General features: G+C 37.3%; 1 protein-coding gene across 1 annotated transcript; it reads left to right on the top strand.

Annotated features, from left to right (window-relative positions):
• Window positions 1-1,278: 1,278 nt before the first annotated feature.
• On the top strand, window positions 1,279-26,131 carry DCAF13 (DDB1 and CUL4 associated factor 13). Its single transcript, XM_009277168.1, has 10 exons — window positions 1,279-1,644; window positions 2,925-3,032; window positions 4,799-4,888; window positions 5,793-5,948; window positions 6,656-6,733; window positions 10,729-10,811; window positions 12,836-13,000; window positions 16,333-16,468; window positions 24,509-24,672; window positions 25,517-26,131. Exons 1-10 carry the CDS (start codon window positions 1,279-1,281, stop codon window positions 25,602-25,604), a joined length of 1,434 nt encoding a protein of 477 aa, XP_009275443.1. The 3' UTR covers window positions 25,605-26,131.
• The last annotated feature ends 254 nt before the right edge of the window (window positions 26,132-26,385 follow it).

Genomic DNA, 26,385 nt, shown 5'->3' with positions numbered 1-26,385 from the left:
TTCTGGTACTCCGAGATTACTCTTAGTATTACCAAGGGTACTCTTGGTGATCTTTTGCACCTACTACTGTTTCTTTCCTGGTACACCTCATCCTGCTTCTTGCATATCCCTTATTAAAACGGGCAAAAGTCGTGCAGATTTTACACGTTTTTTAGATGCAGCAGCTGTAGCCTGGTAGATGAGATGATGACTTGCCATGCTCTCTTCTGCTCATCCTCCGTAGAACTGATCTTAAACAGTTGTGCAGTTTGACCTCTGTAACATGATAGAAATGACGTTTAGTTTTTGCCTAGTGTCAGAAATAAAATGGCCACCCCTTGTCAGAAAGAGCAGGAATAAAACTCTGGGCATCTTGGATGCACTGAATCAAACTGTTTTGAGGAGGACAATAGACCTGTGTTATTTTAAATTGCGTATGCTTCATTATTTGATTGAGTTAGAGGTAGGTGGCTGTTGTGCAAAGTTGCATCGTAATTAACACTTTTCTAGTTATTTAATTGTGGTTTTATACTTATAACATGGAAAAATATTATTGAAGTTACCCACTGGGACAGTAGCTGAATAAATCTTAATTTTCTAAGTGGGATTTGTGTGTAAGCTGTTAAATCAAATTCTCTGTCATATTACAGAGTGATACCCAACTCCATTTCATCAGGGATTTTGGAGGTTTTGGTATGCATCAGATAGTCTTCAGAAACCAGCAGACTGAACTAAATTTCAATTCTTAATGAGTGATCTGTGTCAGTTGCTCTACTGACTTTTCAAGTTTTTTGCATGAAATGGAATGAAAGAGACAAAAAACCCAGAAGCACAATGTCAATATCCACTGTCTTTCTCAATTTATTGTAAGGTATATCTATGCAGGCGGATGCAGAGACCCTTGCTTGAAGCTTGTTGGATGTAAACACTCCCGTCTGGGAAACCAGATAGTGTTAGCAGAGGACCAAGCTAATGAAACTAATGAGTCTCATTTCTGAGCCAGGGCTAGCTTGCAGCTGACTAAACATGAAGAGAGCTAGGTTGCCTCTCCCTGTGTGTGTCCATGTATCTGTGTCCTTTCTGTGTATGTTAGAGTTTAGTGGTAGGAGGTTGGTATTGTGGGGTTGTTTGTTTTTGCTTTGTGGTTGTTGGTTTGGTTTTTTTTTTAATAATAGTTGCAAGATATCTGCAACTTCCAGTTTGTTGTGTACATTCATATCTTCCCTTGAAAAGGACATCAGATAATTTCAGAGTTATTTCAGACTTCATTAACTTCAAGCTTGTTAAGTGAGCATACTAATGATCCCATGGACCAATTTCAAAACGGTAGGAACAGCAAAAATCTTAGTGTTGCAGAAAATTCTCCCATGGCAGGAAAATCAAAGAGAAGAGCTTCTGAATTCAGCTTACCTTGAATTACACTACATACCATGGATTTCTAATGTGTGCATTACTCCTACTGCAGTTCCAAGAAACTACGACCCTGCGTTGCATCCATTTGAGGTTCCACGAGAGTACACAAGAGCTCTGAATGCAACAAAGCTAGAACGTGTGTTTGCAAAACCCTTTCTTAGCTCACTTGATGGCCACAGAGATGGAGTTAATTGCATGGCCAAACATCCAAAGAGTTTGTCTACGGTGCTGTCTGGAGCTTGTGATGGAGAGGTAAGCTGCAGTTACAAACCACAACAAACAAGGTACCTTTCTTCCTTCTTTTCTTTCTTCTTTCTCTTTTTGTGGTGGGTTTTGTTTTTTTTTAAATGCCACCTGCTTACGTTTCTTTAGTGTCTTTGTTCAGCATGATACCCTATCTTCTCTCAGAAGGTGCAACTTACCTAGTTTGGGGCAGTGTTTCTCAAACTGCAGGTTGTAATTTCCCAGCATGCACAGGCAGCAGCTTTCAGCTGTTCAGCTGTGAGCAAGGGTGTGACATTTCAGTTCCTCAGGATGGAGCAGTGAATGTTGATATTTACAGTCCATAGTGATTGCTTTTTGCTGCCCATGTGACCCCCCTCTTCCCCTTGAAGAAGTTAAACTGCTGCAGATTAAGAAGATTACATGAAGTCAGATGAGCTAGGGGGAAGGGGCACACAACTAATAACTTTTTAGAACAATAATTTATCATATTGCCTAAAAAATGATAACTCTCTATTTGTTTGATTATTTTACATAAATAGTACAAATAGGAAGCAAGGGCACTTTAAATGGAGTCACTTCCAGAAAAAAATTGCCTGTCTTTCCTGTCTTCTCAGTCCTCTTTCACCCTTACATTGTTCGTTTGATAGTACTTGTATATTTTAAAGGTATCTTCTGGGTAGCTGGTTGCTTTCTGCTTTTTATAGAATGTGCATATGTCATGCAGTAGTGTAAGGGAGACTAACCTTCTCAGAGAGGAGGGGAATAAATTTATATGAAATGTTGGCCAGATTTCTTATCCACTGATAGAGCAGGTAAAGTACTGGGTACTATAAATACATACAATTATAAAAACTGACCTCCATTTATTTCTTTTTTAAATGGGCCCAAATGCTTTGAAACTGAAACCTCTGTGAGAGGTGGACATCTATATAAAATGTAGTACAGCAACTGGACTGAAAACATTCTGTTGGTTCCAAAGGCTATTTCCTTGTACTTTTTTCTTTAGAGGGGTATTTTTTCTAAAATTATCACTGTCGCTATCTTTTAGCAAGAATTCTAGTTCAAAAATAGGGGGATGCAAAAATACGCTAAGTATACTGCTTGGGTGGGGGGAAAGGGTACTTTTAATTTTTTTTTTTTCCAAGAAGGGAATAATTAAGTAGTTTTGATATTATAAAATCTGGCCAGTGTTCAAGCCAGCTATGCCATTTCATTACAGCATGTGTGATCTCTTGTACTTGAATTATGAACTGCAGTTGTGGGCTGTAGAAAACTGAAATAACAGAATACTTTCCTGTTTTTAATAGGTTAAAATTTGGAACTTGACCAAACGACAGTGTATTCGTACTATACAAGCCCATGAAGGCTTTGTTCGAGGCATGTGTGCTCGTTTCTGTGGTACATCATTCTTTACTGTGAGTATAAAGTGTCTCCTTAGTACAGTGTAGCAGTACAGAGTGCCTGCTCACCATCTGTTTTCCAGTGAGCAACTTACTCTCTGCTATATAATACTTAAATATTGTATGAATATGTTTATTAAATTTGTCAGTGAACCTGACAATTCTATTTCTGATGAAATTTTTTTTGATGCTGTGATATGGATTATGTTCAAGATTATGGAAGGGATAAATACCAGAAAATTGCTAACGGATGGTCATGTAATTAAAACTTGAGTAAACTAGTTTTCATTAAAGTAGTAGATAGATTATGTTCATTGAAAGATGTACAAACACTTTAAAAAGTAACCATTTGCATATACTATGATTAAAGATAAGCTGATTAATCAACATGGAACCATCTTAGCTTTATTAACTTATATCAACCACAACTGATTCAGTTGTGTGTAAACTGTCTGGAAATAGTATGTCTTCCTGTTTGCATTACAACAATTCTAAGATGACACAATAAAAAGAATTGGTTTTGAAGACTAGAGTGTCCTGAGGCTTTGCTTCTTTTGAGCTGGGTATAGAAGAGCTATTTTCACTACAATATATATTTATCTTTTCTGAAGTACATACCAGGTCATGAGGACAGTAGTTAGGATGTAGGAGAAGTCATAGCAAAAAATTCTAAGTGACTCCAAATTAGAATCCCCTTTTGACAGTCCCTCTGCCTGAAAATTGAGAGAGGAGGAGAAGAAACAGTAGTAGTGCTGTCAGGAGAGGAAGTTAAACTTGTATAGCTAACATTTCTTTGGACGGTTTGCCTGATCCAGGTCACTGCACAGCCATGAAAAAGCTTGTGCTGGCATAGTGCATGGTGTTAGGAACAGGCAACTGGAGCAACTGAGGTGGAAAGTGCCTTTTAGCTGTTTACATACTCATCAAAATTACTTCCAGAAGATACTTTGCAGTTTAAGGTACCATTTGATTAAGAATCACAAAATGTAGTCTAAAAAGTAGTCGTCATTCCAGCTCAGCTTTTTCCTATTCGACCCTGGAAGTATCTCTTTTGAAAACTGGAAAAGATTCGTGGATCGAGGTAAAGACAGTTGAATAGGTGAAGGAAAGGTGGTGGTGGTGGGGAAACAGTGACAAACAGGAAATCAGTCACCTCCTTTTGAAAGCACACAGATCCCCAGACAGTCTCTGAGCACCAGCCACTTTGGAAGCCAGCCCCCGCCTCCCCTTTCTTCTTCCACTACCCCAGTTTTTATTGCTGAGCATGATGTTATATGGTATGGAATACTCCTTTGGCCAATTCCGGTCATCTGTCACACCTGTGTCCCCTCCCAGTCTATTGCCCACACCTAGCCTATTTGCTGATGGGGGAGGCAGGGATGATGACTGACAGAGTGTGTGTGTGGGGAAGTGCCTTGCTTGACACTGTGCAAGCACTGTTCAGCAGTAGCCAAGACATTGGTGCCTTATCAGCACTGTTTTAGCCACAGATCCAAACCACAGTGCCATATGGGCTGCTATAAAGAACGTTAACTCCATTCCAGCCAGACGATGTACATGTACCTTCTCAGTTTCTAGCGAAATACTATGACAAGGAGAACTAATCTTCAGCTTGGAGGTATAAAGGGGAACAGTGAATAGGCAGGAGAGAGCACTACTTCTGTGTATGTCATAGATCACTCCTTTTGAAAGGCTGCCTGTACTTAATTGCAAAGCACATCTAGTAAAATAAACAGAATATATTTACGTAAAACTGTACATGCTTTCTCCAATATTCCCAGGTTGGTGATGACAAAACTGTGAAGCAGTGGAAAATGGAGAGCCCGGAATATGGAGAAGAAGAAGAACCTATTCATACAATTCTTGGAAAGGTAGTAAATCTAAGTTTAGATTTTCCCACATCTCTTCTTTTGAATTAAGTTTGAACCAATTCTTATCTAGCTTTTGGAGGAGGGAGAAATAGTTTGATATTGCCTGTTATAATGGGTTGTAAGGTGATGGCATCAAATTTTATAATGGCACTTTTAAAGTATCTTCAAGTTTTTATTACATTTGTTTTACATGTAACCAGAAAGGAATACCTCAAATGCCATCAGAGACTGCTTAGATCTGTCTCTACTAATCATTCCTTTCCTGCAAACTGGTCGGATTTTTCAGTAGTCCTTTTCTTTTCAGATGTGTGTTGTCAGTGCTTAGTCTGAATTAAGTAACTTTCTTTTCATGCCAATACCTCGCAGCCATTAATACAAAATTTTAACTTTACGTCTTTCTTTTTGACAAAAGCGGGCTAAAAATACATACTTCAGCGCTTTCAATTTATGATAAGCTTATTTTAAGAACAACATTAAATGCTTTTTGTAAATAGATAGTTTGAAACTCTTTAATTATTGTAATTTCTATGGAATCTGTTCAGGTCCCCATTGAAAATTTGTAGTTGTACACTTAAAATTTCCATTTGCTTTGAAGTCAACCGGGACTTTGTAAATGGGCTTCTAATGCTGACTCCATTGTAAATTAACAAGAAATGCATGCATGCACATTAAGTGAGTATACAGAAAGCTAGTCTGTTGTGTAAGGGTACATCTGATAAGACTTAGTTTCTGGTAGCAGCGGTGACTTGGTTTTCAGTAATACAAATGAATAAAACCATGGCAGACTCAATATGCAATGATTTGTTTCTTTTTTGTAACAGAACATACTTGCATATTTATGTATGCAATTGTTTTTGTAAATTGTTTTCTGTTGTTTTTGTTGTTTTTGTTTTTTCTTTTAAAGACAGTGTATACAGGAATTGATCATCACTGGAAGGAAGCTGTTTTTGCCACCTGTGGCCATCAAGTGGACATTTGGGATGAGCAAAGGACAAGTCCTATGTGTTCTCTGACATGGGGTTTTGATAGCATAAGCAGTGTAAAATTTAATCCCATTGAGGTAATGTTTCTGTTGTAAGTTGGAAATCTACATTTTTCTTGATCTATGTAAGAGCTAAACTCTAACACCATCTTTAACGGCTTTTTCCAAATTTAGATTTTGATACGTGTTTTAACATAATATTTAGGGAGGCGTTTACGCGTATGTTTTTATGGCTGTATTGCTTTGGAATGTAGTACCATATATTTTTGTCTTTTTATCTTTTGTCTCTGTTAGTGGGGGAGAGGAGAAAGAAAAGTAGGGTGGTCTCCGTTCTGCCAACAACAATACATACCCCGTACCTCAGTCATACAAAGTAGCAGTTACGTGGCTGTGGAGCTCTCATCTGTTCTAGTACTGTACTCCCTGTGACCAAGACTTCTACCCCTCTCCATGGCAAAACAGTTGCATTTGATCTTCTACAGCAGTTCCTATATACTTCTTGGCTGGGCTGTGTTCGTAGATGAAGTGTTTATGAGGAATTGCTTGTTACTTTTGAAGCAGGGAGGACTGGGTGGATTCTGAATCTTGCAGGGGAAACTATTTAAAATGTTTGTGCTGAATAATTAGCTGCACAGAAAGAACGATGAATGTATTTCCTTGATTGAAAAAGGAACTATTTGACTACCAGCTTTGTGAAATAGCTTAGGTATCTAATGTAAGCTGCTAACCATACTCTAGAATTGTTTAGAAGACCATACGCACTGGTTTTCTTTTTTTTCTTTTAGACATACCTTTTGGGAAGCTGTGCTTCCGACAGAAATATTGTGCTATATGATATGAGAAAATCAACTCCACTAAAGAAGGTAATCTTTTTCTTTTTAACAGAAGCTTATGGCACTAATAATCATACTGAATATGTGAATAGTCTGTAACTGTTGATGACGATAGCGAAAGGGAAGCTCTGAACTGTGAGTTCACTTGAGTTTTCATGGTCTAATTTTGAGTCATTTAACTGAGTTTGAATTAACGTTGGGCTTTAAACCATGCAGAGTTAGAAGGGCCCTTTTCTGCATTCAAACGGGCTGTCATGCTCACTCTGTTGTAATTCTTGAAAAAGTGCCTGACCTGACAGCGATTTCACAATAAGAACTTTATGTTCCTATATTGCATTCTGTCTGTGTATGTGTGATTTTTTTTTTTTAAATTTTTTTTTTCCTCCTCCTTGCCAGAAGGAAACAAGGTAACTTCTAAGGCATTTCCTTTCCACCATTGGAGAGCCTTGCTCTGTATTTGAAAAGGTGTTTTTCTTTTGCATGGAGATAAACCCTCCCCTATGCACCTAGTATAAACATTTGGAAATCCTTTGCAGTGGAATCAAAATTGTATTTATATGTGGAATTTATCAATGACATGAAGATTCATATTTATCTTTAAGAGAATGTATGTGTTTATTTAAAACAAGAAGCCGGTAATTCATACACACATATTAACCTCGATTAGGTTCAGTAGTTTTGAGCCCCAGAACTATCTTAATAATTTCTTCTTGAAATACAATATTCCGGCTTGTGAATATACACTCAGTATATTATGTACTGTCTGCAATGACACTGGTCTGATACACATTAGAATACTATAATGGTACTTAACTTAGTTATAAAATAGGAGTGTTGTTGGCATAACAGCATTTCTTTCTCTCCCTGTGCCCCAACAATTTTTAATGAAGTTTCATTTGGGCCACTGTGACAGTGCTTATAAAAAATTGTCAGTGATGCCAGTTGGAGACTTGAATGTCGAAATGAACACAGCCAGTGCTGTAGATCTGCAGTTACAAGTTAAAAGGATGTAGTCTGAGCCTTTGTGAACTAAGTTGGAATCTAACAGAATTTTACGTATGTATATATGCTAAATATATAAAAGTATACATACATGTGCATATATACACATGGGTGCACATATATATATATGTATCTCATGTAGTAAGCAGCATGCTTAGGTGCATTTCCTGCTATAGGAGTAAAACACTGATGAATACTTCCTTGCATCCGTGGATACAATACCAGGTTTCCTGCTGGGATAGAGATGATTCTCCTGTGGAGAGGCAGGTTGAATGTCCGTTTCTGCACCGAGACCTAAGAGCTCTGTAACTCCCAAGAGAAGTGTGCTGCTTATTAGAGGTACCTTACCTATGTATGGGCACTGGCTTCTAGCAGTGCTGTGTTCCTGGTGTTTCATCAGCAAAGCAGCTCACACGCTGCCCTGAGTTTGGAACTCAGTGGGAGTCCCTTCCTTAACAGAAATAGGAGTACAGCTTTCCACATCATGAAGCAGTAGCTCTCTTGCCCGTTTGTCCTGTCTGTGAGTTTTGAAGTCTTAAGTTTCAAAGAGGGATGGGTAAGATGGTGAGATGCTGCCTAAGTGCAAAATAAGAACTAGTCTAAAAAAGCTGGGAAAAGATGAAGGGGAGCACTCCTGTTGCATGACAAGAGGAAGATGTTTTAACAGAAGTTGGTACGCTTTAAAAGTCATTCTTGTGCAACCTGTGGAATCACAGGAAAGCTTAGGGTGTTAAAGATAGACTTTAGCATTTAAACAGCTGACAGGAGCTGTGTTGTCCATTGCTTGTAACATTTTTAGCTGTTCACCTCAACCAAATACCTTGTAGGTAGTAAAGGAGGACAGAGTAATTATTTGGGTGATCCAGTTTTATGTTAAAGTAATCTCAAAATCTCTGGGCTGACATTCTTCGTAAGCAAGTGCTCACAGTTGAAATAAATAAACCAAGATAGCCAAGTCTTCAGGGACTTCACACCTTTGACTTGTGTTAAAAAGGACTTTTTCTTACGAAGTGACTAAGTGTATCTACAATTGATTAAAAAATAGTGTCAGAAGATGGCTCTGCTACAGGTTTAGATAGTTCTGAAATGCCATTATTAACGTATTTACAGCAACTTAAATCACTTCCAGCCCAGGTTGCCTTACATAGTTGTTACTGAATATAATGCTAGAACTGTACAGAGAATCCTTTTCTTAGGCACTATTTTAATTCCAAATGCCACTGCTGAAATAAATGGAATGCTTGTAAATTTGGGTGAAAAAATAGTGAAGCAAGATGTGGAGCATGGACTTCAACCAAACCTCACCCCTTTTGAAAAAGGGCTGAATTTTTCAGCAATATTAGAATTATTTTGTGGCATGATTTAAAATATTTATTATACATACAATGTGTTAACATTTAATTGCGTACTCATTTTGCAGCGGCTGAAAAACTTGGACAGGGAAGAATAAAGAACCCCCCTTGATTATTAGCTTCCCAGATATATGCAAGGTTTATAACTAGAAGAATAATACTGAAATCTGAACAAATCCTAGTTGTCACATTACTGTAAACATAGGGCCTTTCAGTGGCCTATTCTTTCAGTAAAGTCGCTTTTTAAAGTAGAGATCACTTCAGACATCTGATGATTACATCCAGTTCGGGATGCATGTAGTTTCTGAAAATGAGAAGTATTTTGCAGCACAGACTTCATATTGAACAGGATAATGTCACCTAGGAAGTGAGGACTTACGGAGAATGCAAATCATGAGAATATGCACACACTCATAAAATCACAACCTTTTTGGGGGGGCAGGGGTGGCGGTTCAGTGGATGTCATCACTATTAACTTGCTTTAAGATTGTGTTCATTATTGTAAAAGTTATAATTGTACAACTATATTTTGTTACATGTATGTAAATTTATGATGTTTTTGGCATAGTAAGCTGAGAACAAAAATGAGTTTGGAGTACCGTAGTGTTAAACACCCAAATTTCAGGATTTTCAAGTAGGGTTACGGCTGGCCTGGAGCGTTGTGGAAAATCCTGTTCAGTTTGTTAGTAAGTTGCTCTGTAATTATACATCTACTTTGTGTCAGGCGTGCTGTATGGGTTTTATTTTTAAATACAATGGTTGAAAGCTCCTCCAAGACTCGGCAGAAGCCAAAGCTGTTGTGTTGTACGGGGTGTCAGATGACCTCCTCCCTGCCTCCCCTTCTCCCACAGGGGCCCAGCTGTTACTGCCACAGCTGCCTCCAAGGTGGGGGCATTCGACATACAGCTTCTTAATGCCTCTTGCCTAGTCCACTGTTAGCAAAGTAGAAGGGTCTTATTAAGCTGTCATCAGCTCCTCCCACTTCAAGGCAAACTGGCCTCTTTGTAGCCATATGCTTACTAGCAGCAAGCAGATCTTATGAATGTGTAGCAAATGATACGCTGCTAGTACGGTGATAGTGGTGAGTAGATTACAACACAGTAAGTTCTACATACATTGCTTGGCACTTCAATAGGAAATGGCAACTGTCCTGGAGAATTCATGAACTGCAATTTCAGAGATAAAGTAATGAAGGGATAGTAATAACTGGGAGAACACCAAAATGTTACAATAGCTTTGCAAATGCTGGTTCACAGCGTCAATTAATGACTATATCTCTTGAAATAACCATTTAATTAGGTGTGTTTATAGATTACTTAACTAAAGGTTCCTGTAAATATGATGAAGTGAAATTTTTCAGGAATTCCAGGTTTACACGTTGATCACCAACATGTTTACATGTTAAATGACCACTCAGAAGAATTTGCTTCTAAGGTGACTTACAGAGGAAAATTTAATTGCTGTGTAGCACAAAGCAGTGAGCATATGATGAGGGACAGGAAGTTCTTGCGTTCCAATTCTAACACTGCTAAGGAAACATTGTCATGTCGCTATTCCTCTGCCATAATTCTGCATCTAGAAAGTGCTTGTCTCCAGTGGTACAGGAATCTTTGAACTATAGCGAGTATTTTACTGCCTATAACAAGGTAGCAATGTGTAAATATCTTTCAGGTTATCTTGAACATGAGGACAAATACGCTGTGTTGGAACCCCATGGAAGCTTTCGTTTTTACTGCAGCAAATGAAGATTACAAGTAAGTGTGACCTTGCTTTTTGATAATCCTGATCATGTTATGTTTTTAATCTGTATCTTGGTGGTTTATCATCATGCTAAAATAAATTTTTGAAAAACTACTAAAACTCTAAATTTGAATCACTTAAGTAATAACCTAGAGAATTATAGGCTCACTGACTTAAAAAAAAAAAAAGAATTGATAGTAGACTGCCTCTGTCTCTGTATTTCAGTACCTGGGGGGAAAAAAAGCAGTGTAACTTAGAAAAAATGCAGCTGAACCAATGCAAGTGTAACTTGCAACAGGACCTGGAAAATAAGTACTATTGGTCCAGTCTGAGGCAATATAAGTGTTTATTTTCTTGCCGGCTCTTGTGAAGCTTGATATATTGTACTGATCAGCTATTTTGATGAGACCATTTCTTAAAAACAAACAAACAACTTTTGTGAAACAGTTCCAGAGACTGCAATACTTATCTTTTCAATGTCTCAGAGCAGTTTTACTTTTGAACAATACTATTCATGTGAACAGCTAATCTGATATTGAAAAAGCTGTTTCTTCAAAACCAGGCCACCGCAAAATGTGCTCCATATCCTTTTTTCCAGGAAATCAGTGATCTAACAATAGATCACTGTTTTCTTCTAGAACATAGGAATTTTATCACTTATGGCTGTTTTTCCAAGGAAATGGAGTCTGGCCCAGACCTTGAAAGTGGGTGTTTGTATCTAATGTACTGCTTTTCACCTATTTTGGTTATGGTATGGTGAAGCTACCAGGCTACCTAATCTGTTTTTTTTTACCTCTTTCCCCTTCCCCCCCCCCCCCTTGCTAAACTAAAAATGGTAGCTGTTACTGTCAGGGGCGACTGTCCTCTTGCAAACTAAAGTTTTTTTAAGTTTTTCCCCCCCCCCCCCCCCCCCCCTTGCTAAACTAAAAATGGTAGCTGTTACTGTCAGGGGCGACTGTCCTCTTGCAAACTAAAGCAATTAGTATAAGCGCAATGGCAAATGCATATATCAACAACGCACACGCAAGTGTTAGCTGATTATATGGAGTAGCGGTTTTAAATATGACGCTAGCATACTTTTTCATGGGGAATTTGAAGGAAAAAGCAATAGTTGCCAGTAAACTATTGAATAAGAGACATTGACTTAATTCCAGTTATGCATTCATCTGCAGCAAGGACGGTGAGAAACCTGTTAAATTACAAATTCTTAATATAGTAGTTCTACTAAATAGTGTATCTTAAGCAGGTTTCATAAATGCTTTGTCTGTAAAGCACCTTTCTTATTGGCACTAGGCAAATTAATGATCTGCTCAGTTATTATGCCTTGCTATGTATCAATGGGCTTGTTGATTCAAAGGGAGTACAGGTAGACCTCACCTGAGCTTTCAAGTGCTTAAAGGCAAACCAGCTGTGGTCCAGCAGCTGTGTGTTTATTTTTAATGCTTTTCTACAGATAGTGTGCTCTGCTGAACTAGTATCTCCATGTATTGAAGGACCAAGCTTTCCTTAGACTCCTACATTGGCCTAAAGACAGTTAGGCAGTAGGAAAGGGTGCCAACCAAATGGAAGTGTCTCAGTATACTCTGAATTACTAGGAGTTCCCAATATGGGAATATCTGGAAACACTGCAGAGTTGATAGGCTTGCCGTAATGATTCAGAGATGCTTGTCCAAGTTCAGGTTATTTACTTAGATCTGAAGATGGAGTAAAGGAGTACAGTGTGGTGGTTGGAGAAATAGGTTTGGTCAGTGACCCATCAACAGATGATGAAGGGAATAGTGGAGACTATCTGTTCTGAGCAAGAAACCTAGGTCTGATCCAGTAACTAAAGCCTCTGGTTAATAAACTTTTTTAAAGCCCTAAACAATGCATCATTCTTTCTTTTCATGTGTTATGAGCAGTTTTAAAGAGTTACCTCTGCAATATGGATCTAACCTTAAGTGTGGTTTATGTATGATTAAAGTAGCTGTTCAGCAAAAATGTACTATTTGCTTAAGAGTTGTTAAGATATTAAGCTGTTGGTGTATTTGTTTTAAAGCTTATATACTTTTGATATGCGCTTTCTTGAATCACCTGTGACGGTGCATATGGATCACGTGTCTGCTGTTCTTGATGTGGATTATTCACCCACTGGGAAAGAATTTGTCTCTGCCAGCTTTGATAAGTCAGTCCGCATTTTTCCTGTAGACAAAGGTCACAGCAGGTGAGTGATTTTACACCTTTCTCTCTTGCTGTCATTCATTCCAGTGACCTCCCTCCCTAGTCCTCAAAATTCTGCATTCATTAACATATTCATTGGGGCATTCACTTCCTGTGAATATTGAAATCTTACTCTGTATATAATTTGAGATTGACAGGTCGTGTAGTTGACATATTCTGGAGTATGTATTAGAGTAGAACTACTTAACAGATAGCAGTACTTACGCAGTTTTGTATTAAAATTACAGTGGATTGCTGTTCTCGGGTGTACTCACCAAGATGAATCCCATCTTATTTCCCTCTATATGTATCTTTAATGTTTTTAGGTCACTTTGTACTGTATCTCTCGCCACTTAAGTTTGCAGTGCCTTACAACATTGTAGCATTTGGTTTTCTAGGGACTGTCTTCATCCTGCATGGATGATTGCTAAAGACATTACGTGAAAAGCATTGTTGTATGAATTCCTTAGGATCAGTTTGGGACACTTTTGTGATCTGTTTTGGTACGCTTATTACCATTTGTTCATATGTTGTTAACCAGGTTTTGATTCATGTGACAATGCTTTGAATACAATTCACTTTGAATTAGTTTTTCATGTAAGATTTCATGAGGCAGTGTATTAAATATTTTGCTGAAGTTCAGATTGGATCTACTGTGTCTCCATTATTCTTTTTTTTTTTTCAGTTTGATGAAAATTGAAGCAAGTTATCAGATCTGTCTGGTATCACTTGTTCTTCATAAACCTACCTTCATTATTCTCTGTTGTCAGTTCTTCCTCTTTTTTCTTTATTCTTAACTTTATTTTACTTCTAGTTGCCTTCCTCTCTCCAACCTCGGCCCCCCCAAAACTTGCTACTAGGTCAAATTCTAGGTGGTTTGGGGGGTGGAAACGTTGAAATATTGATTGGGGGAGGAGTATATTTTTATTATTGATTAATGCAGTTATGTATGCATTATTCAACGTAACTGTTTGTATGCTCCTATACTGCATTAAAGATTGAGAGGGGCTGTTTTCATTTGCCTTTATATCTAATCTACAGGTAGTTTTAATTTTCTTCCTGTCTTGCAATAATATTTTAAATGTAATTAGGTATTGCAGTTCCTTTGTGGGTTTGTTTTGGTTTTTTTAATTCTTGTATTATTAAACAATATGGTTAGCAGCTCCTGTGTTCTACAGATTCTCCTTTCTATGGAATAGTCATGTTCACAAAAGTGGTGATATGCAAAATTAAAGCACATTGAGGGGAAGTTTGCAGACCCCATAATGCAACAGTAAAAGGCTTTATTCCACATTGTAGCAGATTGTTGCCAAGGCTTGTGGAAGGAATTTTCCTCTTTGTCCCCCCTTTTTTTCCCCTTCTGTGTGGTGGCCATAAATCTAGTGAGGAAAAGCCTTACAGATTAAGAACTTAGCTTCATATAAGCTGACTAGGGCATTCTGGGACACTCAAAATTCTTTAGAAACTGGGCTTTTTCAGAATTGCACAGTTGAAATTAATCCCATGGAATGGAGGAAAGTCTCCAAATGGAAGATCTGATTCCACTTGGAAAACTGAGAGGGCAGTCAAGAGTATCTGTAGACAAGGATTCTGATGGTATTCCAGTTTTGACTTTTGCTTTCCCGCCAATTTGAAAAACTCCTAACTTCCCACTGCTTTCTATTTTATTTTAAAACGAAAATTTAAATTAGGAAATTGATTAGCCATAAGAAGTAAGATTTATTGCGAAGTTGATTAAATTTAGTAAATTCTTGGTAAACAGAACCGGATGTCTGTGCAAATTTTCTTAAATGACAGATCCGGGTTATTTGGCCATGTTTTGTGTTTTTCCTTTCCCTGAGAATGATATTTAATAGCTTGTGATGACAGCACCAGGAGAGGCAAACGCTGAAAATTCAGAATGAGAAAAGGAAAAGTACTTAGTTACCCAAAGGTGGGTGAAGAAAAGCTTTGTTATTGATCCAAATAGTAAAATGAAAGTAAACATAGAAATGCTTAAGAAAATGCGTATGTGCACACACGCTATTAAACATCAACATCAGTAAAAAGCTGATGTGAGTATTAATGTTTTCTGAAGGTACTCATGCTCAGTCTTCCATGTGGTTGTTCTTGTAGAGGATCACTTGAGTGTGAGTTAAAGAGGTGGTTAAGCTTATTAAAGCTTATTTAAGGTGATACATTGATTACTTTTGTTTTTCTCACAACCCCTCCAGCTCAACCCCAGTCTAGTTTTTCCACGGCTCTTGAATAGGTGTTGTTTCCATATTTCCCTTCCATTACTACTTGGATTTTACTTGTAAAAATAACTGGGTAGAAGAAAGAGAATGGTCTATAAGCTGCAGTGCGTGACTGATATACCAAAGGAGTGGGTATTAGTGGACAATAAGTAGGCCTTACTTATTCTTCACCTTTAGAATGCTAAGAAATAGTTAAAATTACCAGAAAAGTGTACTTAGTCCTATATTTTTATAGTAGAAATAAAATAACTTTATGAATATTATTGTTCTGCTTGTTTGGTACATACTTAATGAAAATTAGATAAGAGTTTCATTTAAATATTGGTTTAAATGTAACACGTAGAAACATTTTTCAACAGGTGCTAGCACTTGCTGAGCAGGAGTCTGATCGGCAGAAATTAAATCTAGTTTATGCTTTAATAGCCACCCAGCTGTTCCGAATCCGTTTTTACTAGCTGATATTTCTTGTTGAGTTCTTGTTTGCAGGACTGGAGACTTTTCTTCAAGTTTTTAGGGTTTTAAGATTTTTCCTAGGAGTCCCTTAGACAATGATGAGGAAGTCCATTTTTGGGGAAAGGAGGGAAATCACGATGAAGAGTAGCCAATCCATTGCCATGTCATAAATGGACAGCTGGAGGTGTTTATTTGCTGTTCTCTTTCTTGTTCACAATGGTGGTGTCAGATTCTTTGGCACTCATTCTTCTGCAGTCCCATTCTGTAATGCTTGATCGGTGTAACAGCATATTAATGAAAATTATTTCAGGAACAGTATGCATATCATATTGTATACCCATGGCATGTTTTGCAAAAACAGTTATTCTTTAGCTATTTACTGTAACTTCTATGAAAGCACTTATTTAAAAAGCATCTTGTCCTAGGTGTCCTTTATCAGTCTAACCATCACACTTTATTTGAATTTCTCTCTATATAGATTTAAGATCAGCACATTGTTCAAAAAAAGTCAGATTTTTTTAAAAAAACAACAACAAAAAGTAAAAAATAAATTTTGCCTTGAACAGAATGCTTTGTGCTATTTGAAAGGTAATGTTGGTGGGAAAAGTGACGATAGATTGCTTAAAAATGTTTCTCTCTGTTTTAGGGAGGTATATCATACAAAACGAATGCAGCACGTCATCACTGTAAAATGGACTTCAGATAACAAATATATTCTGTGTGGCTCAGATGAGATGAATATTCGTCTGTGGAAAGCTAATGCTTCTGAAAAACTGGGAGTGGTAAGAGTTGCATTTTGCTTTTTGTTATCACAAGACAAGAAGTTTGGGTTTTTTTGTTATTACAACTGGTTAGCCTATTAACTTCTAAAAACTTGTTTCTAAAGGGAAAATGTAAAATTGTAGTTTGACATTTGTATTTAATTTGAAAACTCACATGTGCAGTATAGCTCATTGCATTTACTGTGGCCTATAATAATAATAATAATAAAATTACATGCTTTGTTATTGCTACACAAGGTGACTTTTTTTTGGTCTTGTTTAATGTTAACAATAATCATCAGTTCTAACTAAACTAGATTGGAGTTTTTTACCTGGGTGCTACAGGTGGGAATTCATCCCTTTGCACTAGAGAAAAAGCAATAAATTCTGGTTTGCCATACATAAGTCATTCTACTGAAGCTTAGGGTTACTACTTTTAAAAATTGACTGGCACGTAACTGGTTTGTGTGCAGTTCATACCGTGATAAGCATATGCATTGTAAAATAGACTGTTTGCACTGATGCATAACCAAGATTGTCATTAACCTATATAACTCTCAGATATCAAGTGGGCAAACCAGTGTGGTGTTTGAAGTCCATTTAATTCAATGTAAGTCAGTTTGGCTGAAGTGTTCCTAGTAGGAACAGACATCAGTCGAATTAGATACAGGTTTTTTACAGTTACAGTTGTTCAAATGTTTATGTATAGACAAAGCCAAAATGTTCTATTACAGTTACCACTTGCATATATTCATCTGCACAGTTGTATGAAAGTATTGAATGAGCTTGGAGAATGAATTTGACACTTTGTCCGCTGGGAGTAATCCCTTTACGTAGCTTTATATTGTTACGGTATTTTGGAGGTGCTTACATTGCTTTTTCTGAGCCCATCAGCATAGCTGTCAAATAATGCTTGGGGGAATTTCTACTTGATCTTGTGAAAGATTGAGGGGGGAGGAAAGGGAAGCTGTAATTCAGGGAAAAATATTGTACAGTTAAGGGGATGGATCTGTTGCATAGTTATGTCTAGTGCTGCTTGTGGTTACCTGAAGCTCCATCAAGTTACAGTATCTGCATAGCAGGGAAGTGGAGCGGAGCTGGGAGAGGTGGCAGGTAATGGGAGTGGTAGGAATACTTAGGGCTACGATGCGGAATGGGATAATTCATGGACTGTTGTGCACTGTGAAGCACTGGATATGGAGTAGCACAGCTAAAACAGTATGTATATCTTTACCCAGGGCCCACCATAGGTATTTGGAAGTCCTATTATTTTTCTCATCTTTGCTATAGAGCTATAGATAAAAAAAACCCGCAACTTTGTAGCCTGTGCAGTATTTGTGGTCATAAACTACTATTTCAGTTAAATTTCTTTAATGGAATAACTCTTCTTTTTTGTTGAGGATGCTATTTTTTTTCTGTTCTAAATAGATTCTTGGGATTTTCCCATGTAGTGCTTCAGTCAAACATTTAAATATCAGTCCCATACTTGCTAATTCCAAGGACTCTGCAAAGCTCATTATAGACTTTACTTTTTGATTAAACTTTTATGTTGAATTTGCTTAGACAGCGTGGTGTTGGGCAGAAATATTACCTGTTTTCCTATTGTATCCATATGCTCATGGCAACGCCCTTTTCACCTGGTTTTACAGTATTAACTGAAATTTTCTCTCTTTTTTCACTATATGCTTAGTGAGCATGCTGTCTCTCTCTAAGATGTTGTTCTATAGCAGAATTGTCTGGTATTTTTGACATGCATCTTTACTCTGTGCCCTTTGTATGAAGGACAAGTGGGTAAAAAGAATGTTGACTTCTTTTTGACTATTGACTACTAGATGGCATTGGCTCCTTTTCTTATGAAAGAGTAAGGATACTTGGCTCTGGGAAGTAATAGACAAACCCAGCTACTCCTGCATTGTAGAAATATTACATACCAAAAGGACAACTTAGCTATTGTTTAAGTATTCAAAATGTAGAGTGGTAGATGACATTCTGCTGTTTTCTGTAGTATTTACATCAGTGAAAACCGGCCATGGATGGGCCTAAAAAAGGCACTGCTAGTTACGGCTATCAGGTATTGGATATGGCCTGCACATTGAGTCTTGTGTTCCTTGACCTGACAGTGAATCCTACATAAAATAGCCTGTCCTTTGTTTTTTCTGTTTGTAAGTACAGTGTTGCTGCTTGACATGCCTTTTGGAGGCTGCACGTACGAGTCAGTTCTGCTGTTGTGGGACCATACAAATACAGATTCTGTAGCATGCATGCATGTAAGGGTTTGTAAGCATTTCTGTCAAAGCTCTTCCCAAGAGAACTAAGTCAATAGCTATCTATAACACACAGGTCAAGTGGCATGTGGGTTTTTTGGGTTTTTTTTGTTTGTTTGTTGGCTTGGTTTGGAGGCTGCACGTACGAGTCAGTTCTGCTGTTGTGGGACCATACAAATACAGATTCTGTAGCATGCATGCATGTAAGGGTTTGTAAGCATTTCTGTCAAAGCTCTTCCCAAGAGAACTAAGTCAATAGCTATCTATAACACACAGGTCAAGTGGCATGTGGGTTTTTTGGGGTTTTTTTGTTTGTTTGTTGGCTTGTTGTTTTTTTTTTTTAAGATCAGAAATGAAAGTCATCCCATCATATAGAATACAAAACTTGTCAACCTATTGTAAAAAAAACCACCTTGCAACATCAAAAGACATCTTAAGAAAGCAAAATTATTTAGAAATACAGGAAGAACTTACAAGGGACATAGTGAATTATGTAGAAAAATTGCTCTCATGTCACATGGATGACGCTAATTAACTTGTAAATAATTATAAGAAGAGACAGTGTTTCACATCCCCATATCTTGTGTGGAATTGTGTTCAAGCATGATGCTGTTGAAGCCTTGAATTTAGCAAGACACAGAATTTGGATATTAAATCAGTAACTGTCCGAAGCTGCTATAATTGTTAAAAAAAAATTTTTTTTAGGAGCACTATGAAATTTTGTTTTTCAGATGTTTAGAGAGTAATTGTTGTTAATAGGACTTGAGAGTGGAATCTTTATGGCTTATCCCGTTCTTGGATATACCTTGGAAATGTTGCTTGGATTCAGGCAACTGTGCCAATCCTTGTTTGATCCAACCTGGTAGTTCCTGTGATTCTTGACATTGCAACTGTTAATGGCTATTTATTAGGTTCCACTGTTTAGTACCTGCTCCTTCTTTTTTAGAGGATTGGTGTTCTTATCTTCATAGACATATGCTTGCTTATTTTATAAATGTCCAGTTCTTCCATAGTCTGGCTATTTTTTGAACACTTTGAATATTCAAAGCTGAACATTCAGTAATTCTGTCGGAAGTGTCAGAATATGTCTTAAATGCTTAGTTGCTTGGTCTGCTATTTTTCTTCGCGGAGAAGATTTGATTGAATGACTCATCCAAAGGTCACAGTATTTCTGATATAATGCTAACATCTTGTAATACATTGTATTTTAAGATGGATATTTTTGGGATGGGGGTGGATGGAAACCAGCATCCTGAAAGAGAAAGAAAAGTGGTTATCAAACATTTTTTTTTCTTTGGTGAGTACTTAGTCTTACTTGGTTTTAGCGTTGTGGGTTCCAAGGAAGTTATAGTGAATATATTGTACTTATGTTGTGACTGATGAACACTTATCCAGTTGGAAAGTTGTACTTTCTGAACCATGGCTACCCTAGCAGTCATCAGTTCTGACATGCATGTTTCTTCTGTTTTTTTAATGTATTTGGCATCGCACTCATTATTCAAAATCAGTGAAACATTAAAGTAAGAATAAAAGTCTCTGGAGGAGCCAGGGGCATGCTGTGTCTCCACTCCACTGACAATTAAGTCTGCATGGGTTTTACATAGGGGTAACAAACCCCAAATCTCTCTGTTGGAGCTACTGCAGAAGTTGCTTTAAAATAATTTGCAATGTTTAGGTTTTTTAATAAAGGTTGATTAAATGATAAATAATTATTAAATAGGACTCAACAGGTGTTATTTTTAAAGCAGTAAACATCTAGCTCTGCATATCCAGAAGCAAAAGACCCAATTAAACAAGACTTTTGAGATACTCCAGACTGTTCAAATACTGCACGTAAAATATGACGTGTTTAGCTACATTTTGAGGCTTTTGTACCTGTGCTCTTGGAGAGGTGTTTGGGATTTCTGAAAAGGTAAATGACTTTGGCTTTTGAGGAAAAGAGGAAAGCAGAGCCTCGTCTGAGTGAAAAGGCTGGAAAAGCAGTAGTAATAGAGTAGAATTAAATTAATTAATACAAAGAAAGGGATAGATTGGGGCTTTTGAACTGTAGTGGAAGCAATGAACCATCAGTAAAACTTCAGAAACCTGTATTGTTCTTCAGTCTATTGACACATTGTTAAAAAATCTACACCTGCAGTTCTTGGAGGGTAAATGCTTAGTAACATTACTTTTGTGAGTAACAGCTGCAAAATTTGGCTCTGTTACATTTCCACAGTAGTTAGGAATTAGAAAAGAGCACAGTTGAAGAAAACTTTCTGCTTGGGAATGATTTGTATTTCAGTAAGCGTAAAACTAGTGTGAGGAGTGAGTGTAACAGTAGAGGAGCATAGGTTTGCTGCTTTCTTGCAAGATGCAGAAATAACAGCTTTTGAGTAAAGACTGAAAAAGATAGGAGAAAGTGCAGTTACAAGTCTTGGTTTTGCTCTAGCAAAGTGCATTAGCAGGAGCGCATCGGAACTGTCTAAGTAATTGTATATCCTTTCAGTCTGCTTCTAATACACAGTTCCATTTTGTGAGATAGGGCTGATAACAAGCAATACCAGATACTGTGTGACATGGCATTCTTTTTGTAGTGATTTTGGGGTTGTGATTCAATGCACATGTAACTTCATCCCTTCAGCTATGATTTTGTGCTCTTAACATCTATGTTACCTTTCTTTTTTTGTCACCCATTTAGATGTAAAGAAGCCATAAGTTTTTGGTCCAAGGAAACAATGAATAATAAACTTTATGGCAATAAATTTAGAAAGGTGTTTTCAGTGGAGCAATGGAAAAAAATTAAAGACAAGCTATGGGATACTTTTGCATTCTAAAAATGTTGCACCTGTGCTCTGTTTGTCCTAACCTAGAAGGGCAACCTGGACAGGATAGATAAACAGCCATTTCATATTCTCATGCTGAATTACAGGAGTCTAATAGTGTGAAGTTTTAAATACTGCACAGTACAAATACAGCTCTCTTTAACAGGAGAATTTTTTGTTAAAGGTGGTTTTAGCTCTTCAATCGGGGCTTTGGAAAAATGCTTACCTTCCTTCTGCTTAGATGGGAAAAATAACCAGCCTGTATCATCTGGAGGGAGGAAAGAGGCATAGGCAGTTTACTCGAGGACACATTTTCCTATTGCTGACAACTTCATTGCATTTCGGAGTTCTTTTTCCCCCTTTCTCACTCTAGATATTTGCTGTGAAGTATTGCTGCGGTAATGGCACAAATCAGCTGTCTTTCTGCCATATGATTTCTATTTTCCTCACACGGGAAGGAAGTTGCACATTCACTTTTGGAATGTGTGAAAAAAGGGTCATACGTCATCTTTGAGCATGTCTTCCACTCATGATGTCATATAAATCCTAATTCATTACATTGTAGAGTGTTGTAGTCCCTATAAACAAAATCTCTAATCCTGCTAAATCATGCTGAGTTTACAGCATCTTCTCCAGCTCAAAGCAGAATGGGAAGTAATGCTGTTCTCTTCAGCTGTTTATGTTGACCTTTGTAAAATGACTTGTGAGAGAGATTGGAATTCGGTGCATTATTGCAGTCTGCTTTCTTAGCTAGCTACTGTCTCTCATAAACGGACAGAAACTTTTCATTACTGCAAAATTTTCTTTTACCATCATGAAGATGAGGGTGCACTTAGCACACCCTGGTATATGGGGTGTTGGCATTCAGTAGTTGGATGGAAAGTCACCAGCTATGTGCCTTTCTATATACCACATTACACATAAAAATGGAATCAGACTCAAACATAACCACTGCTTAATCTATATTAATTTTTTAAATAAGATATCCTGGATGTATCTTTAATTTACAGATTCACCTCTTGTCTGTAGAATCATCAAGGTTATACTAAATCAGCAGCAATTTGCTGCTCTTAAATTAAAGGAAAATCATTGCATTTAATTAAAGTAAAAGCTCTTTAATTTGGATTATGTTGGCAGTTTTCTGCAGAGTGGGAACACCTGGGATTTATTGAGAGTGAACCAGCTATTCAGGCTGGCTCACTAGAAGGAATTTCAGTAAAGGGTGGGGTGTGTGTGTGTAGTTTTAGTGGCTTAAGATTGTAAAATTTACTCACTTGCAATTTGAGAAGTTGTGATAAATGTAAGTAAAGCAGAGGGAATTGTTTTTACGAATAAGAGGGTGTGGAGAAACAGAGGTTAAGAGTATTATGTGTCTCTGCCTCAATAACAATTTTCTGAGCGATGAGCAACTCTGCGTCTGGTACCTGGTTTCTTTATTGTCCCAAAGGAGAAACTCCTTTGCCATATGTTTTATTAATACTTGCTTTCAGACCTTTAATGGTATTTTGGACCAAAATCATCTGAGTATAATATTTATTTTTTCAGAAGTTATGAAATATTCTAACAGAAGTCACTTCTAAAAGTGACCTCCAGAGTGGAGAAATAGCCAATTGCTGATTTCAAAGGGAAACAAAGCATGTTTCATAATAATGCAGGTGAAATTTCCAAATTTTTGCGTGTGTAATAAAGTTGTTGGTTTTTTAATTTCTTTTTTTATGTTAGTGTTTGAAACTCAGGTTCTGTTTTTTCTTGAGAAAGTAAGAAATTAGTGAAACTGAGTCAGTTGCAAAGCTGAATAAATAGAAGTTGTCTGAACGATTGTTTTGCTTTTAATACTTTAGGTTCAGGTAGTAGCGGATGAAGTAAATATGGGAGGGCAAAAGACTTATGCCACTGCTTGTTTGAGAATATGAAAGGTTTTTAGATGTCGGAAATACTGGAGTTATAGAGTGATATAGGATTATCCTCTTAACAGAAACAGAAAATCTTTTGATATTAAAAAAACACTAAGTGGCTTGGGAGTAGAGGACTTTTTTTTTTCATAAAGATTCACTTGCTGCTTTGGTCAAAGTCTTCAGCTCACTAGACTGAAATACAGCTGAAATTCCCAGATATCCGAGCAAATCCAAAATACATAGAAACTGATATCCCTCATGAAGCAGTGCACGCTTTAAACAAAAACACAGCACGCACAGATTTTTTCTTTTTGATAAATAAGCATTAGGACCAAAGGAAACATGCCTGGTTGGGAAAAAAAAAAATCCTCTGTAGGTTAGCTGTTAGGAAAAGGCTTTTCTCACTTTCAATGTTATAATGGTGGCTCAGACATAATTTTACACATGGATAAAGTTAGTCTTTTGTGGTAATGCTAGCTCACCTGTAATTCACATGTTTGTGATACTAAGATATTTTTAGCTGCGTGATGAAAGTTGGAACTCCCTGTCTGCCATATAGTCAAGCTAATACTTGAAATCTGATATGTGCACTGTGCTTCCTAATGGATCAAGGCACTGGGTAAGATTTAGGCCACCTAAAGAGCTTCTGTAAAGCTGTTCATGAAGACAGTTCATTTACAGCATTTGTACTTGCGCTGGCTAGTGATTAAAATGCCTGCAAATCTTTGTTTCACAGCAAAAGTTGTTCATCAGCAGGGGTTAGGAAAGCAGGCAGACTCTGATCAAAGAGGTTTTACTGTCAGCTATTTCTATTCTCTCTTCTTTCTCTACCGCACATTAAAATCTGATTTTCAGGGAGTAAATTCAGTTACTTTACTGAACTTTGAAACCTGTGACAATGTTTTGTGTTTGAGCATTGGGATATTGTTGAAATTGTAGATTTTTAGTACTTACCCTAATGCTGAAGTTTCTGCGGTTACAGCCATTTGCTAGAAGGAATCCATTTGAATTAAAAGTTAAAATTTTGTTTTGTAGAGAAAATCATGACAGTTAAATCCCCGTTCTTTTATAACATGTTTGTCTCTGTTGTTTTCCCCATAGCTTGCACCACGAGAGAAGGCAGCTATGAATTACAATCAGAAGCTGAAGGAGAAGTTCCAGTATCACCCACAGATCAGACGCATAGCTCAACACCGTCACTTGCCTAAAAGTATATTTTGCCAAATCAAGGAGCAACGTATCATGAGAGAAGCTCGTCGGCGAAAGTATGTCTTTCTCTTCTGGCTTTGTTTTCTCTTGATCTTAACAAAATGCATCACTGCAGTGCTGTAGCAGCAATGTATGGGAGTGTTAGAGCTACGGTGCGTGGGAAGAACAAGTATGAGCTACTTCTAACATCTGAAGGAGTGATCATGAACTACTGGATTGATTAACCTTTGATTATAAGGAAAATGTAGACAAATGCCAGTATCAGTGAGGACTGGCTGCTTGCTAAAAGTTCACTGAAGAAATGGGAGCAAATACCGTGTTGGAAGGAGCCACAGTGCTCTGTTAAGCATAACGTGATGCAACATTGCAATGGAAACAGAATGGGCTCTTTTGGGGGTGTGGAGGTCTTTTTGGTTTTGTTTTGGTTTTTTGTGTGGTGGTTTTTTTTTAATGCCAAACTCCAGGATGAGTGTTTTCCGTCCCCTGGATCGTTGCCATATTGGAATTTCTAGGAGCAGAAGGTGGCATACTTTGCCATAGCCATTAAATTAACAGTAAAACCAAAAAGTGATGGGTTTTAGTCCTCTTTCTCAGCTGAAAGACTCTACAAACTTGAGCAGCAAATCCTGTTGACATGAAACCCAAGTAAGCTGAGCTCCCAAGAAAAGGCTTGATTTGAAACTTTTCTAAATTGGCCAGTTTTAAAGTTATTTTTCAAAGGGACGATCCTTCTTCTCAAAGGAGGAAGTACGTGGCTTTTGATTAATAAAAGCAGAGCAATTCTTAATTTTTTTTTTTTAAATTGTAGGCTATCTCCATTAGTAGCTTAAGTAGAAAGCTAGTATTTTTTAAATCTTTGTGCTGACTACTGAACTTCATTTTTCTGTTTTTTGTTTCTAGGGAACTGAATCGTCGTAAGCACAGCAAACCAGGATCTATGCCATTTGTGTCAGAGAGGAAGAAACATATTGTGGCAGTAGTGAAATAATTGTTTTCACATGTACAATATGTCATAATGAAAGAAAATGTTGCTATTGATGAATCCACTGTACAAAAGTTGATGGACATTGGTAAGACAGCGTATGGCTCCAGAAGCGTGGCTTTTCTTCCAAGTATACACATGCTCTCATTTCTCAAGTCATTGTCTGCCTTGGGTAGCCATAAGAATTGGCTCTGTAATCATAGAATAGTTTGGGTTGGAAGGGACCTCTAAAGGTCATCTAGTCCAAATCTTTTATTGCCATTTGCCTATCTGATGTTACTGGCCCAATGCTGTGTATTGCAGTGGAGTTTGAACCTTTTGATGTAAGCAGGTAACTTGGTAGTTGGTGGAGGATATCTGTAGTTCCAGTCCTATTCCTTGGTACCATTACTACAAAAGAAGGATGAAATCAATTCAGATTTGTCAGAGGCAAAAAACCCCTTTTTTCCATGTAGAGTTATAAAATCAGTTGTCCTTACACTGGTTTGTTGGGTTTTTTTAAACAAATCTAATAAAGTAAACAAGTGACCTTAAGGCAATGGACTAGATCTTGATTATTCCAACTGACAAATATACTGCATTATACTTATTACAGTACGATATATTATTTTTCTTTTATCCAAAAGGAATTCAACAGGAGTATCAGACATCTGTAAACATACTTATAGTTTTGTTCTGTCTTAACTATTATTACATGACTTGACAAAACTTCAGACTGTTGAAGTTGCTAATATTAATAATGACATAGTTGAATAAATCTTCTCTTTAGCGTATTTAAAACTTCTAA

Source organism: Aptenodytes forsteri, unplaced genomic scaffold (assembly GCF_000699145.1).
Source record: "Aptenodytes forsteri isolate BGI_AS27 unplaced genomic scaffold, ASM69914v1 Scaffold145, whole genome shotgun sequence".
Classification (NCBI taxonomy): Eukaryota; Metazoa; Chordata; class Aves; order Sphenisciformes; family Spheniscidae; genus Aptenodytes; species Aptenodytes forsteri.
Note: the sequence above shows the minus strand (reverse complement) of the source record. Positions and strands in the feature narration are given on the sequence as shown.

Bases quoted from the DNA above. Each gene is read 5' to 3' on its own strand.
- DCAF13 (XM_009277168.1), top strand. From the start codon at position 1,279: ATGATCCCATGGACCAATTTCAAAACGGTAGGAACAGCAAAAATCTTA. The intron at 1,645-2,924 runs GTAAGCTGCAGT...TGTTTTTAATAG, and splicing joins CTGGAGCTTGTGATGGAGAG to GTTAAAATTTGGAACTTGAC. The intron at 10,812-12,835 runs GTAAGTGTGACC...TTTGTTTTAAAG, and splicing joins GCAGCAAATGAAGATTACAA to CTTATATACTTTTGATATGC.